The sequence below is a fragment of the Prinia subflava genome, chromosome 6 (assembly GCF_021018805.1).
Source record: "Prinia subflava isolate CZ2003 ecotype Zambia chromosome 6, Cam_Psub_1.2, whole genome shotgun sequence".
Taxonomy (NCBI): domain Eukaryota; kingdom Metazoa; phylum Chordata; class Aves; order Passeriformes; family Cisticolidae; genus Prinia; species Prinia subflava.
The window spans coordinates 23,026,432-23,042,082 of NC_086252.1; the positions used below are offsets into that span (position 1 = coordinate 23,026,432).

The following is a 15,651-nucleotide window of genomic DNA, read 5'->3' on the forward strand; positions in this document are numbered from 1 at the left end:
AACTAAAATATTCTAAGTTGAAAATTTATAGTAAGGAACTCTGTAGGAACTTCTTGTTGCAGATCAAATCTGCCACTGTTATTTAGGAACACCAGATCATCAGATACTGCTTTGGCTGGGTTAAGAAATATTGCCAGTAATAAGCACAGTTTGATAACCTGCCCATCATGTTAAAACTGCCCTGCTGTTAAGCCTGGATAACTCTCTTGATATTACTGCAGTCTCAGGGCATAGAGTATTAGGAAAAAAACCCCTCAGAGTTAATTTTTTGTCACCACAAATTGATACGTTAAACATGGTTCTGCTGTTCCTAGTGGCATATTTGTCCTCTGACATGTGGCTGAAGGCAGGCTATGGGGGTAAAATAAGATGACTTGAAATGAGTTTTTTACCCCTGCACACCACTGGCTCTTTTGCTCACTTTCTAGAGCTGCCTTGGTCGTATTATCAAGGAGCAGAATATCTTTTCCATGTCAGCCCTGCAGAATGGGAAACCTGTAAGTTTGTCTGCAGCTGGCTTCGTGGTGGATTGGCAATAGTAAATTCTTCTGGTGAACAAACCTTTATTCAAAGTAAAATAAGGAAGGTAAGAAAAAGTACCCCTTTTAAAAAATAAACCCTCAGATGGTAACTGGCTGTTTTCTGCTGTATCTTTCAGAGAATCTGTCTGCCTGTTATTCCAGGTAGAATCCAAAAGATGTTTTACTTTAGAGATAATGCTCTTGCTGTCTTCATTTCCCATATGTCTCCCTGAAGCCCTATTTAGCTTAAGAAGTCAGTAACATTTCAAATCTTCTGAACCAGCTCTACTATTGAGCAGGTTGATCAATCTGCCTCAAAAGACCCAAGAGGAGCAAAAGCCAGCTTCCTATCCCAAGTAGTTTAGGGCAGAGAAAGCTGTGTTTCATGTGTAGTGTACCTCCTCCTCTGTTTCTTCCCCTCTGCCCACCCCTCTCTGGCCAAGGGGAGCCATGAGGGTTCCTCACATTGCCCCAGGGGCTCTGCAGCCCCTGGGATGTCTCCTGATCCAGGTGCAGTTCTGCTCCATTCCCATTTTGTCACTTGGCAGCTGCTGATCAGGTGGCAATACAGGGAGATGTTTCAGAGGCTGTGTTAGCATGATGTGGGCAGCAAGTGTAGATTGTTCAAAATGGTCTCCATAGTTTAAATTTTCAACATGATCATTTGAAATGTTACTGTTGAGGTCATCTGGCCAAGAGTGAAGATTGCCAATTTCTCTGCATCATAATTATATCTAGATATCTATAAACCATAGGGGAGGGTGCTTATGGCCATGGAAATACATTACCTTTTCCTCTGTGTACACCAGCTTGGATAATATTCCAATGAGTCCACAGATTTGTGTGATGTCTACTGAATTAAACCCCTTTATGACTATGAATTTTTATATAGGGAAAAAAAGACACTTTCCTCTAAATTTCCTCCTCTTGTTTACAGCAGAATTTCTCTAGAACCTTTCTGATGTAACAAACAGCTTTGAAGGAGAGAAATAGCTTCACAAGCAGATGAATCCCCAAGAAACTGAGTCTGTTTCCTTTTAGGTGTTCTCAGTATAAGCAAAATAATGAAAATTTTAAAAATTAGTGCAAGTAATCTGTCTGCCTTACTGAGCACAAAATTCTACAGCTGTAATGTAAAGGAATATTGTAGTGTAATCTTTAAAAGAACATCTAGTTCTGGGCAGAAAAGCTCTTGACCCACACTTACTCTGTACAGGCCTTCTCTGCTTTTAATTTGTAACAGAAAGCATAAATAGAATTGTTGTACTAATATGGGGTCTTTCAGTTTCCAAGGAATTTAGTATCATTTTTGTCTTCTATTTAAGTAATTTTATATTAAAGCATGATGAAATAGATTTAAACCAATATATCATGGCAGAAAAAGGTTATGATGAACAGCAACAGAATTGGCTATGCTGTCTTGTTTTCTTCCACATCTACCAGAGACTGTGAAGTGATATAATTACTACTTTACTTAACTCTGAATATTTATGATTTAAAAAATTATATAAATTTAAAAATATTTCCAACTTAAGATCACTTAAAACAAATAATCAAATGCAACTTTAAAGTAATGTTTACTTACTTGAGATCTTTTAAAAGTGGATTTATCATTAAAATTAGTGGGTATTTCAAAAGTTTATGAGCATTCTGCAATGAAAAAGCAAAGTTTAGTCTCTTGACACTGGAAATCAGCTTAACTTCCTAGAAATTTTGTCTCAGAATACAACATACACAGCTGTTTTAAAGCCTGCTGGGTTTGGCTGAACTTTCTCAGCATAGCCACGTTTGTCCCTGAGTGATTGTAACTATTTTCCTCTGGAAGTAGGAGTAAGTGTGGCAATCACTAAAATAATACTCAGCAGTCCAAATAGACTTTGCATGTGTCATTTGAAAACTTGGTCAAAATTTCTTAGCATGGAATTTGGAATCACGTTTTTCACTATTTCTTTAAAAATTTTAGGCTGAGTGCTGTGATTAGAAAACTAAACTCAGGGGCCAGGCAATACCAAACCAGAGAACATTCCAGAGTCTTTGGTCAGAAATGTCTGTTTTCTTCATTTGATATTGCTAAACAAGATGTGAGCTGGAGAAATCCTGACTGTAACTCGAAGGATAGTGTGGAAGCACAACACAGTCTGGACTTCAGTTCTTTCTGACAAAAAAGAAATGTTTTGCAGATACAAGGTGGCTTCTCTATTGTCCTGCAAATTCACAACTTTTTGTTTTTCTTTTTCCAAAAGCCCCCAAACTGAGTGGCTGAGTGGCTAACCGGCTAACCTTGAAGTGAAACCAGTTCATAGCTTAAGCTAGAATCAATTCAACAAAGCAATAACAAATGGCTGTTGGAATGACATTATTTCCACAGCTTTTCAAGAGTGCTTTGCCTTTTAGAAGCAAAGGTCTAGATCCTTTCATGAGAACAGCATCAATCTGGAAAGCATCTCTAGAAAACTCTGGTATGAACCATACAAAGTTAGTAAATGTTCAGAAAGCATTTTGGAAACATCGAGGATTAGAGCTATATTACTGCATAAAGGAAATATTTGCTATTTTTGTTTAATTTTAGGAATTGTGGTAAAACAAATTCTGGTCTAAGACGGACAGTCTTTTCTAACTAGATAGGCTGTAAATTCCTAAAACTGTAAATTCCTAGGTTACAGAAGACACATCAGCAATCCTGTGAAATATGGGAGCTAAATCATGCTCTACTCAAATGAATAACCTCACTAAAGCTACATGAATTAACACGGGCAGGATTTAGCCCCTGTTCTTCCCACTGGAACCCAATGGGGATGCTATTAGAATACATACTCTGAGTTTGTTAATGCATTGGTAGAAGGGCAACAACATCTAAACACATGGCAAAACCTTTCTTTTATAGCTGTCGAATAGTGATGTTCACTGGTGGATTGGATTGCACGCAGAAAACCTCAGTGATGAGTTTCGGTAAGAATTCATCTCTGCCACAGCTGCTGTGAGTTGTGTTTGGCATGCCCTGTCCCAGTATGATGGGCCAAAGCAGTTTGGTGACTCAGTGGGATATTCATGAGACAACTTCAATTCTCATGTAAATATCATTCAGAATAATATTGCACTAAATTTATCTCCATAGTGCAGTATTCCTTCTGAAAGGGTTGTAAAAGACATTTGTATTGACCTTGGTCACAGTGGTTGTTTACTTTCTCCCATGCATCTCCTTTTTAACCCTTTAATGGAGGGTGTCATTTTAGGTAAGGATAGGAAAAAGTGAAACTTCATTCTTAATATTTCTGTGCAGCTGGAGAGATGAATCAGCAGTAACGTACCAGAACTGGAACGAAGGAAGGGAAAGAGATCTGCAGAAACCAGGGAAAAGATGTGGCTTTATTTCATCACAGACAGGTTTCTTTTATATTTCCTTTTGCAGTAATTGTAACTTGATTCTATTGTTGGCTTAAGGGTTTATATTTTTTTCATTGCTTTTGAGAAATGCAATCTATATAAAAGTCCTGTTCCATTGTTATAATTTGCATGACTGTTTCTGTGAGTAAGGAAAGAATAGTGAAATGTCATTAACATGCTCAGAGACTAGGCTGTAGGTTTTAAAATTGTATTAATAGCTACATCCCTCTAATGTCGAAATACAAAGATTCCAGTGATACTGATACCTCATTTTTAGTTGGGCTTTTATGTGGAACAGCAATAATATTAACGTATTGCTGGTGTTCACAGACAGTTTTCGCATAACCAAATGACCCACATGGACTTAGCAACAAATTTTCCTACATCTATAAACTGTTTTTCTATCAGCATACAACTTTAAGTACTCAGGTTTCTACCTTATTTTTGATCCCATAGCCAATCTGCTGAGGGATTTTTGAGTGCCATAATTTTGGTGCTAGCCTTTCAATCATGGCAAAGTTCTATATTTTAATAGAGTATTAAAAAAAGTCACAATGCTGCTGGTTTAGTGATTTATATCAACTCACAGTGTCTGTTTTCTGATGCTCTGCAAGTCATATCATAAAGTAGATATGTCAGGTTCCAAAAAAATAAAAATATCCAGCTTTGTATTTGTGAGAAGAGCTGAAAAAGATAAATGCAGCTGTGGTCTTGTAGTCCCAGCCTCAAGTCAAAACTGAAAAAACATAAAACCTTCTTTTTTTCCACACATAATCTTGAGGTTTTGATTAATGATTTTTCAATGCTTGAGTTTGCCATTGCTATATTTAATATCAGATAAAAGGAGGAGATGCCCACCCTCCCCCCTCAGCTGGCCAAAGGTAGGAGCTGACCAAAAATTTGTTGAGTTTCCTGAAAAGTGTGTTTTCCTCCTAAGCAGGTCAGCATTTTATATCATCACCTGGATCTTGCCAAAAATTTTCAATGTAAGGAAGTCAAACTATTTTATCTGGAAGGCTTTTTTTTCATAATTTGTTTTTTAAATAAATGATTATATAGTCATATGGTACATTACTCAGTGTAGAGGAATTGGTTTTACTTGATGAAATTAAACTGGAAATAAAAGTCTGTGCCCATGAACCATCAAATCCACTGTAATGCAATATGTCCAAATTTTTTGATGTAGAATATCTTTTTACTCAAACAGTAAACAATATCTAAGCTAAACAATGTCTAAGAAAAAAGCCCTTTCCAATTCTCAAACCAATGTTGAACTGTGATTTTTCTTTTTGCTCAGGACTCTGGGGTGATGAAAACTGTACTGTTTCTCTTCCCTGTATTTGTAAACGTAAAATTCCAAAGAAGATAGAGAAAGAGATTCCAAAAGACCCGAACCAACAAGAAGTGTGTCCCAAAGGCTGGTTGCACTTTGGATTTAAAGTAAAACCTTTTTTAATGCTGTTTCATTGTTCAAAATGCATTCCATATGTTGGACAGAAATTGTACTTAAGGATTTCTTAATATCTGAAGATTTTCTTGCTTTTTGAAAACAGGGCCCTTAGGTTTATGACCACTGACACAGTAACACCAAGATTTATTGCTGTTAAGTAGCTGCCCACACTTTAAGAAGTGGTCTTAACAAAGTGTTAAAAAATTTACTTTAGTTTCAGGGAGTAAATACTCATATATGCAAATGCTATGCAATTGTAAAAAGCCTGCTTCATCCTCTCTTTTCCACATATGACAATCCCAAGTGTCTTTTATGATCTCAAAAGAGGTCTCTAACCCCTTGATGTACTAAATGGATCCCTAATTGCTGCTGTCCTCTGAAGCATGCTGTTTCAAATGGGATTCATTAAAGATAATTATAAGCCAAAGTCTATTTGCAAATGAGGGTCAAAAGGTAACTATTTCATGTGGCTTCTCTTAAATGCCTAAGTTCCTTAATAGCAACATGCATTGAGGTGGCTGAATTTATCCCAGTGCTCACTGCAGTGACTGCAAGGATAAATTTAACCTTGATTGTTTGCCTTGAAACAACTAATCTGAATGGAATCCAGATTACAGCTGAAAACTAGTACTGAGCATGCTGGAGATGTCCATGGCAGGACAGAAACCAGTGAAATATTTAACATTCAACAACAGCATGTCAAATGTTTTAGTGATCACTCTTAATTATTGATAAATGTCTGGAGGAAAGCAAACACAGCAAGTTTGTTTGGTTGGTTTTGTTTTTTGAAACAGTGCTTTTTAATACAAATTCCAAAGGATCCAGAACATCTGAGAAACTGGTACTCTGCACAAGAATTCTGCAGTAACTATGATGGGTCACTTGCTATCCTGGAAGATGAACTGGAGCAAGGTAGAGTGCTAAAAATATTGTTTAATAAATAAAACATTATCTTTATTAGGATGCTGTAGTAAAGTTTAATCTTGGATACAGATTTAGGAAAGAAGATTGTTCAGCTCTTATCCATGGTTCCACTGCTTTAAATACATTAACATTTCTCTTTCTCAGTTTGGCAAAACTTACAGGTTCACTGAGATATATGACAGGTACATTTTAAGGAAGAATTGCAAATCCTTTTGTGCTAACTGTGCTTTAAAAATACACCCAAAATGGAATACCCATTTAAAAATTTGCTATTTCTACCTTACTATCTGATTTTTATCTTTAAGTAATACTTAAAATCTTATCTGTTATATAGCAACAGACTAGAACTATCAGAGAATTAAATGCCAACAAATTTGGAAATACTTATAAACCCTATTCATAAAAAACCTGGAACTGAATTTCATAGACTTGTAAAACCAATTATTTGGATGTGGGAAGAATCTCACTGGCTATCTTTTGTTCAGAAATCTTCAATTAAACTGAGAAAAGCTTCTTCAATTGGACTGTATTGTGGTTAGACTGGTATTATAAGCTGATGGACTAGATCCTAGCCCAATTGAAATTAATTAAACTGACTTTATGACTAGATTATACTGAAATGCCACTCATTCTTATTTTCTAGTAACTGTGTAACATCATTGATTGGAAATTAATTTTTTCAAGGCTTTAGTGTGTTGCAGGAGATGACTTCTATTCCTAAATGCTTACTGGTCTATTTTATTTTCTTTCTGTTTCATTTTCCAGCTTTCATAACAATGAATCTATATGGGTGGAAGACTAGTGTTTGGATAGGCTTCCAGAGCGATGATTATGAAAAACAGTTGAATGAAAATCCTCAATTGTATTCCAACTGGTCGCCAGTTGAAGTCGTGGATGTAAGTATTTGTGGGGGGTCGTGACAGTGAGAAGTTGCTTTATCCATAAAAATCATTCCGTATATAAGACAGGGCCAAAGTTATTACAGCAGTGTAGGCTGCTCTTAATTTTTGCAACTTCAGAGAGCTGTGGGCACAGATTTACAGGCACAACTAGAAGTAGCAAACAAGGCACTATCGAGACAGACATTGACATGATTTGTGGCTCTACTCACATTTTCTTGCAGCTGGTTTTAAGCAGCAAAGTTGGAATTATGTGGTTAGTATTGGCTGCTTGGTCTGAGCAAAGTTTAGGAACAAGATTATGAATTTCCTATTTTAATACATTGCTTGACAATGTACCTAAATGTTTGTTATAGAGACTTTGAGATAATTCTCCTATTTAGGAAAATTTTATTCTCCTAAATTTGATGTAATAATTATGCATTGTTTTACAAGGTGTATTTTTAAACTTATATAATGTTCTGTGTTGATTGCAGAGACGGCATTTTAACATTCAAGATCAACTTCCACTGTGTACATTGGTATCAAATAACCCTAATTTTTATTTTACTGGAAAATGGTACTTAGAAAACTGTCAGAAAAATTATGGGTTTGTCTGCCAAAAGACTCGGGGTAAGGTTTTGTCTTGCTTTGCTTCTGTTCTTTTTTCTTGCTATATGGAATTTTTCTTACTTTGTTTTTATCTAGAAGCAGCTTTTTATAAGTGTCTCTAAAACAAGAAACATAAAAGATTTCTGAGGTACTTTGCTGTTTAGACGGACTAGCTCTACATTGTTTAATAAATCAGTAGCTCGGATGTAGAAGTAATTGCCAAAATATATTCTGTTATTAAGTTTTCCTCCTAACTTTGAGCATTCTGTAGTGTATCTTTGAATTAAAAATAGAGATGAAATTTCCTATTTTCTCTCATGGCTGCAGAGTAACCACATGAAATTACAAAAGGCTAAACTGAGGGTGATTTTGATGAAAATATGATTTAGGGTGGGGGGTTGTAACTTGCAATGTTAGATCAGAAGAGACCCTAGAAAATGTATTTTTCTGAACAGTGTGGACCCGACTGGCTTCTTGAATAGAGTCTGGCTTCTCTTTTCTAGTACCACACGGTGGAAAATGGATTTGTAGAGAATTCTTAAAGCCTGACAGAATGCTCACATAGTATGTATCTGTATGCAAACTTTGAGATAAAAAATGATGACTTGGAAATTCCATGGAATAGGATGGAAATTGTTGAGAGAGAAGTGGAACGGGAAACAAGTTTCAAATGATGGTCTTGCGAATAAGACTAGATATTTTGGAGAAACAGAACTATGAAAGGTGCATTGTAGTAGGACCCACAAGGAGTAATTTTAAATGATTGGCTTTAAAGCATTAGCAGCATTGTGTGACAAAAGCTGATAGGTCAAGAAACGCTTATAATGTAATTAGGAAATAGTTGGCTTCTGGTTGTGATGGCGTGAATTGTAACATCTATATTGTCTCACCCTTCACATGAGACTGAAAATGGAATTAAAGTTTTTGAAACACCTCTCAGTTGCCCCATCTCTGGGTCAGAAAAGGCTATAATCCGACACCACACTTCTCTAATTCTGGTACCATGAAGTTCCCTTGGCAGAAGCACGGAGTGTTGGAGAAGAACATGGTTCTCTGTGTTTCCTCAGGCCACACTCTGGTGTTGCCTGTCCCAGGGCAGCCGCACCTCTGCCACGGGGACGCTGCCAGCACACGGCACCCAGAGAGTCCAGCAGCACATCAGTGACCTGCAGCGAAGGGAGGGCTGGCAGCTGAGCCTGTAAGGAGCCTCCTCAGCAGCTGCCTTTACTGCAGGGGTGGTTTTGTATGCCTTAGCTCTGTATTATATTATCACCCCTAAATTTAACCCTAAAACAAAGAGACAAGGCTCTGCTGCTGCTGCCTGGGAGGGGAGGCACAGCCTGTCAGGAAGCAGAACAAGTACAAGTTTTGGGCTTACATGCTTATGTCACACAAGTGCTTATGTGTGACTCAAGCAAAGGGTAGCTAGAGTGTACATCATTTATCGGGAACTACAGTTGCGGGAAGGGCAGGAGTGATCCTCTACACAGTGCCAAAAAAATAAGTAAGTGTGCTTTCCTGCTGGTTTGTTTCAGTTACGTCCCAAATGTTTCTATTTTAACCCCTTGCTGCTGCTTGAGACGGGTGGAGAAGGCGTGGAAAGGCAGGATGGAAAACAGTAACCTTATGGTGGCCGGGATTCTGGCAAGGATTTATTTGGGATGCAGTGGGTGCTCAGGATCCTACCCAGGTTTCCCAGCTGGGAAGTCGGGAATAAAACTCTCCAACACCGTAATTTCAGCATTAGAAAGCTGCATTACTTCATTTTTGCACCAGGCATACAGAGAGTATCTCCTATTCCATGCCCTGCAGCCAGCCAACAGACTAGTTGAAATCTGTGAAACTTATACATATTCATTACATTTCCCCAAACTCATACATATATGCTAAATGTTCCTGTGAATTCTTTTGCATACTTAAATCACTTCTTGGAGCTTTTTTACATTAGAGCAGGGGTCTTTTGAGGGTCTCTGGTGGCCATTTGAGGAACACTGCATTCCTCTAATTATCCTTTTTTGGTCATAGCCCTCCAAAAAAGTTTCTTTTTTTGGAATGAATCGCAATGCTATGGGTTGGTCAAGATACACCTTCCTATCAGGTTGCTCAGGCCCACAGTCTTTAAGATGACCCCTTGCACATATTAATATTTGACTAAGCCCTGTTGGTTAAAGCTGAAGGAATTCACAAGACTTAAGTTCTATTTGCTATAATTGAGGATTTTCCCAGCAGGGAGGTGAATCTGAGAGTGGCCCATGGGCCTGGCTGTAATGCAGCTCAGCACTGCCCTGTGCCAAGCAGTCTCTCCTGGGTCAAATGGACCATCCTGCCTCACCCATGGCACTATCCCAAACTATCAGGTTGTTCAGCTTGCTAATTCAGCAGAAAACTTCCCTATGGTTCTTTTTACCTCCTGGTTTACTTATTTATTTTCATCTAATTAATGTCATTTTCTGCAGCATTTTACAGGCTGTGTCAGCTTTGTTCAGGGTCAGGCAAACACCAGAACAAGGGATTTGCAGAGAAGCAAGGAAGAGATTAGTGAGACAGCCTCTTGCTGGCAGTAGTGAACTGCTAAATTTGCTCAAGTGTCCAAACAGATGTGTCAGTTCCTGGAAAGATGAGCTGGTGCTTTGCTTCTGCCATCCTGCCTGCATTCCATTTCCCCTTTTTTGAATTATTTTCTGAAGGAGAATAAAATGAAAGAAAGCAGCAGGGGATTTGAACTGAGCTCTGATCTCTCAGTGATGCTTGACTTATTGTGTCAGTGATTTACAGCATTTTCTGCCTTTTTTTAGGCAGTGACACACACTGCAAGCTGGAACAAAACAGGTTCCTTCAGTTAGCTCAAGAGCAGAACTTTTTCTTTCTTAGAAATTTCTAATTTTAAATTGTTTGTAATGACAAGTAATAAATCGATTTACTATTTTAAGCTGTTTGTTATCACTCCTCCTGCTCTCTTAGTCATAAAGGGAACCAAGTCTAAAAATATTTTACCTTGCAGCAAAGCAACCACTTCATTTTGTAATGACACAGAAGCGTTACAGTGAGAAGTAATTAATCTGAACTGACAAACAGGATCAAAACTGTAGCATTTTTTGAAGTACTCTGGAAGCATTCACACACATTAGCAAAGGCATTTCCCTCCTGTAAGAGAGTGAGTGAAGCAGCATCACAGACTGGGCTGAGTTGAGATGTTCTCTGTCTCCTGCTTTTTTTTTTTTTATCATGGGAGGCTCTGTCTCTGTCTTTCTTAAAGCTAAGAACCCTGCTTCTTCTTTTCATTGTTTTGGACATTGCTGTGTTACTTCATCATCAAAAAGAGAATTAAGTCTCTGTGCAGAGAGGATTTCTATTTATGTGCCACACTGTGATCTTCCTACGTTGGCTCTTAGATATTAAAGATGAGCTCAGGAAGCTCCCAGTCATGCACTTTGTTATCCTATTGGCTGTATCCATTATTTGAGGCCAGGCCTTGTGATGTAAGCTGATTGTGGAAATTATTAATAATAATAGCTCAAAAAAGAGGTAATCTAATTTACATGCAAGGTATCTTGGGAATAAAAACAGTCTGCAGCCCACTGCTACTGGACATTTGGGATATGCCCAGATCCCAGGTGCTTTCTTACTGACCTCCAAAGGTGCAGTCAGTGGAACTAACTTCATTCAGGTTTGGGGTTTTTTTTAATATATTAAACTCTGTCATTCCTGTAATGAGTTTTGTGATAGAATTTCAGATACTGTTCTAGTAGTCATTGTCTCTTTCTTTTTTAAATTTCACAGTGCCTTCCTAAAACCAAGGAGTTTGCAATTTTTTAATTTGTTTGTAATGATTCTGAGTTTTTTACGAGTTCTGATTAGTTCTGATTTTTTTAGGAGCTGCTCAGCTGTGATCAAGTCGTCCATGTTCTTTATTTCTGTTTATAACAGATGCATCCAGACACGTTATCAATACATCTGATATGTATCCCGTGCCAGATACTTTAGAATATGGAAACAGAAGGTATAAACTGATAAGTGGGAATTTTACGTGGTCTTCAGCTTTACAAGCCTGCATGGCCAGCAGTGCGGAGCTGGTGAGCATCACAGACCAGTACCACCAGGCTTTCCTGACCATCATCGTCAATCGCCGGGGCTACAGCCACTGGATCGGGCTCTTCACTGCCGACGTACGTACGCCGCCTCACGCCCGCTGCCAAGGCTTTCCAGTAACCAGCTAGTCAGCTGTGCCATTCATTCGAGGTCACAGAAAGTTTGCATCTGGAGATGAAACCCTGTAAAATCTCAGCCTTAAACTCTCTCCCGTCTCCCGTCTCCCCTCATGCCTTCTCCACTCCTCAAATCTCCTCTTCTCTCGTTTTCTCTTCCCTTTCCCTTTTCTCGTGCAAGTCCAGTGAGAGCCAGTTTGGTACAATGACTACTGAAAACTAAAAGCCATAGAAAACGTTTTAAATGTGAGGGGAAAAGTCTCTTGTAATGTTGGCATTGAAATATCATTGTTTCATTTGTAGTAGCCCAACGGCCCAAATAACTGCTTGCTGAAAACAGAAAATTAGATGTAGTTTGTAGTCTCCCAAAGGTGAGCTGGGAGGATCGTTGGCTCTGATTTTGTTGATCCTTTCTGAGCCTGTAGAAAATTAAGACATTCTGTAATGCCTGGGGAGGATGCCACTAAAATAAGATTGACTCACGTGGTGCTAAAGTATATCAGAATGATAATCTGAAATTTGTTTTTTTGCAGAATGGGCTTAACTTTGAATGGTCAGATGGGACCAGATCTTTGTTTTCTTTCTGGGAAGATGATGAGTCCCAGGCCTTTGGCAGCTGTGTTTACATTGATACCTCAGGGCACTGGAAAAGTGCAAATTGTGAGCAGTTTCTGCAAGGAGCAGTTTGCCATGTGCCACCTAGTAAGTCGGTCAAGGTTTATGTTAAACCTTTGCATCTGCAAATGTGTGTACTGACAGTAGAAATATGTGAAAGGACGTTAATTGGTTAGAGGTTAAGCAATTTTAAGCAAGGCTGACTGTTACTTAGAACTGAAGTATATTTCTCTGTATTTCCTATTTGTGAAACCATTTTTTTCAAATAAAATATTTGCCATCAGGTCTGATCTGTAGGAGAATGGAAAGAGAACTTCCATAATAGAAAAGAAACAGGAAAATTACTTACTCTGTCTCTTCAGTGAACACTGTATTATCTGTGAAAAGTAAGGATTGCTAATGACCTAGCTTGAAGGGAAATAAATCCAGTTTGCTGAAATTAACTGCGGGATGGGAGAAGGGAAGCATTTAGAGCAAAGGGAAAAATTAATCATACCTTCACTGATAAATACATCAAATATTGTGCAATTTTTTCTAGTAAAGCTAAGAATATTTTTCTGTATCCTAAAATATGTTGTGTTTCCTGCAATGCTCTGTCAGTCTCCTGGGCTTCAGTTAAATGCAGAATTCAGGTCTGGAGCTCCATTCAGGGCCAGACTGCAGGGTCTTGTGGCAGCATCCACTTCTTCAAATACTTCCCATTCAGTGGTGTTGATCACCTGGGCCCCTTGATTAGCTCATGACCACCTCTGCACATCACTATCAGTGTGTCCTGATCCTGCTGTTGTAATCCAGCAAGGTTTTTGATCAGAAATAAAACCAACTGTACTCATTTAATACAAATGTATGCAACCGCTAGATTTTCATTTTGAAAAAAATAGAGGCATAACACAATAACATGCTTATTAGCATTACTCCAAAACAGTGTGTGGTATGTTATATTAATGTGTATTTTGTTGTGCCAATAAAGCTGTGCTGTTACTTCTATCACAGAAAAGAAACTCAATGCCTATAAAGGCTTATGTTCAGAAAAAACTGTACCCTGGATCAAATTCAAAAACAGTTGCTACAGCTTTTCCACAGTTCTTCAGGGCATGAGTTTTGATACAGCATATGAGGTCTGCAAAAATCAAGGTAAGTGATTATTTTGTAGCTACCAAATGTCATTGTGATATCTTAAACCAATATTTATTTTCTGAAATGACTGAAATCATGGCATATGTTTTCTCTATTTCAAGATAACGATAGTGGAACTCATAAGCCAACTAAGAAATTGAAGGCAGCGTGCATTAAAAAATGTTCCTTTCTGTGTGAAAATACTGGTTTCTCCAATAAAACATAACATGAACATTTTTCCCTTCAAATTTGTTTTAAAGTCACGTGAGAAGAATTTTGTATTTGCTTGAGCATTTTCCTATTAATTACAAATTTAAGAACTTATAATGTTTAACTAGACTTTTCAAGCTTTTCAGTTAAGACTCATGATGTTACTTTTTGAAATACGATGTTACATTTTAATGGCATGGATTGCTTGAAAATTTGTTCTGTGTTTAATTTGAAGGAGCGAATCTTCTGACTATTCAAGATGAAGATGAAAGTGCATTCATTTTGGAAGAATTGCACAGTTTTGGTTATTCTGTACAAATGGTTTGGTTGAACATTCTGCTTGTTACAGACAGTAAGTTTGGGGAAGAATAGAACTGCGTGTAAGAATCTGGTTAGGGTTTTGGTTATTTTCCAAAAACCATTTTCAATTACTGCTTTTCAAAACAATTCTATCTTTTGAGATTTTGTTCACTGATTTGTGCCTGTTTATGATGTGGTAACACCAGTGAAACTTTGTGCAATGGTTACCAGTATTCTGAATACTCAATAGGCATACATGCATGTAAATACCCTTTTTTCCTTCTTAAAGGTACACTAAGATTGTGTCTGTGTTAACTACATAGGATGTTTTAAAATCCTTCAAGAAAAAAAAGTAATACAGTGGCCAAACAGAGAAAATTCTGGTATTCTTTAATACCATATTTTTTGTGTGAGGGTAAATCTAACTGAAACAGAAATATTTCTGAAAATACTGTTCTATTTTGTAATAATTATGAACTTCTGCTTATAGATGAGACAGTCACCTGGTTTGACGGTTCTCCTTTAAATTATTCTAACTGGGGCATCAGAGAGCCCGAATTTGATAATCTCAAAGGGAATTTCTGCATCAGCTTGAGGACCACAGATGGAGTCTGGCAATTATCTCCATGCAGAGAAAAAAGGGGTTTTGTATGTAAAAGGGATGCAGGTATGTGCTGCCTAAAAGAAGGCAATTCTGTCCTTGTAACCATTGTTGTACTTATTCCTTGTTGCTTGCTCGCTTGGTGTCAATTTTCATTTAATTAATCCTGTCCCTTGGCATTGGGGAAAAAAATACCTCTAAAAGCCCTGGGCAGCTGGGGTGACCTCTGTCTGGGGACCTGGGCAGGCACTGCCAACTGCAGGAGCCTTCCTGTGGCATCAGGGTGGCCTTCAGAGCCCCTGCCGGGAGCGCAGCTCACAGGGCAGGCGTGAGCCCTCGCAAAACCCCTCAGTCACCACTGGACCCACTAACCAGACTGATCTGCCTCTGCACAGTTCTGTTCATGAATTTGTACTTTAAAAACTGGGTAAATAGTCTTGTTCATCCTTGCACAAATGACAGTTAATATATTCCACCAAATTTAAGGGATTTTAAATAACATACTAGATTATGTTTAACTTGGCCAGTTGGAATAACATTGACATGAGTCAAATTAAACAAAGAATAGCCTGTTCTTGTTGGTTTTAGGTAGATTGTCTTCTCAGTATCCATTTTAAAGTGAATATACATAATAACCTCTGTGGGTCATTTTGTGACTGTTCTGGATTTTATTTCAGATATTGATACAACAGAATCCTCTGAAAAAGGTAAACTCTGTACTTTTTTTTTATAAGGAATAATACACATTTTGAGCTGATATTTTGTGAAATAATATTTTTCCCTGTTGAACTTGTAATTTGAAATGTGTGACATGTAAGGAGTAATAATGTTTTCC

The 15,651-nt window shown here is 37.9% G+C and overlaps 1 protein-coding gene across 1 annotated transcript in view; it reads left to right on the plus strand.

Annotated features, from left to right (window-relative positions):
• The window catches only part of PLA2R1 (phospholipase A2 receptor 1), a 39,586-nt gene that overhangs the window by 21,043 nt on the left and 2,892 nt on the right, over positions 1-15,651 (plus strand). Inside the window, exons 17-29 of the mRNA XM_063400668.1 lie at positions 429-586; positions 3,406-3,470; positions 3,802-3,905; positions 5,203-5,345; positions 6,150-6,267; positions 7,045-7,175; positions 7,655-7,790; positions 11,697-11,935; positions 12,508-12,676; positions 13,583-13,723; positions 14,151-14,267; positions 14,706-14,882; positions 15,494-15,523. Coding sequence (XP_063256738.1) covers positions 429-586; positions 3,406-3,470; positions 3,802-3,905; positions 5,203-5,345; positions 6,150-6,267; positions 7,045-7,175; positions 7,655-7,790; positions 11,697-11,935; positions 12,508-12,676; positions 13,583-13,723; positions 14,151-14,267; positions 14,706-14,882; positions 15,494-15,523 — 1,728 coding nt within the window. The remainder of the gene's footprint in view (positions 1-428; positions 587-3,405; positions 3,471-3,801; positions 3,906-5,202; positions 5,346-6,149; positions 6,268-7,044; positions 7,176-7,654; positions 7,791-11,696; positions 11,936-12,507; positions 12,677-13,582; positions 13,724-14,150; positions 14,268-14,705; positions 14,883-15,493; positions 15,524-15,651) is intronic.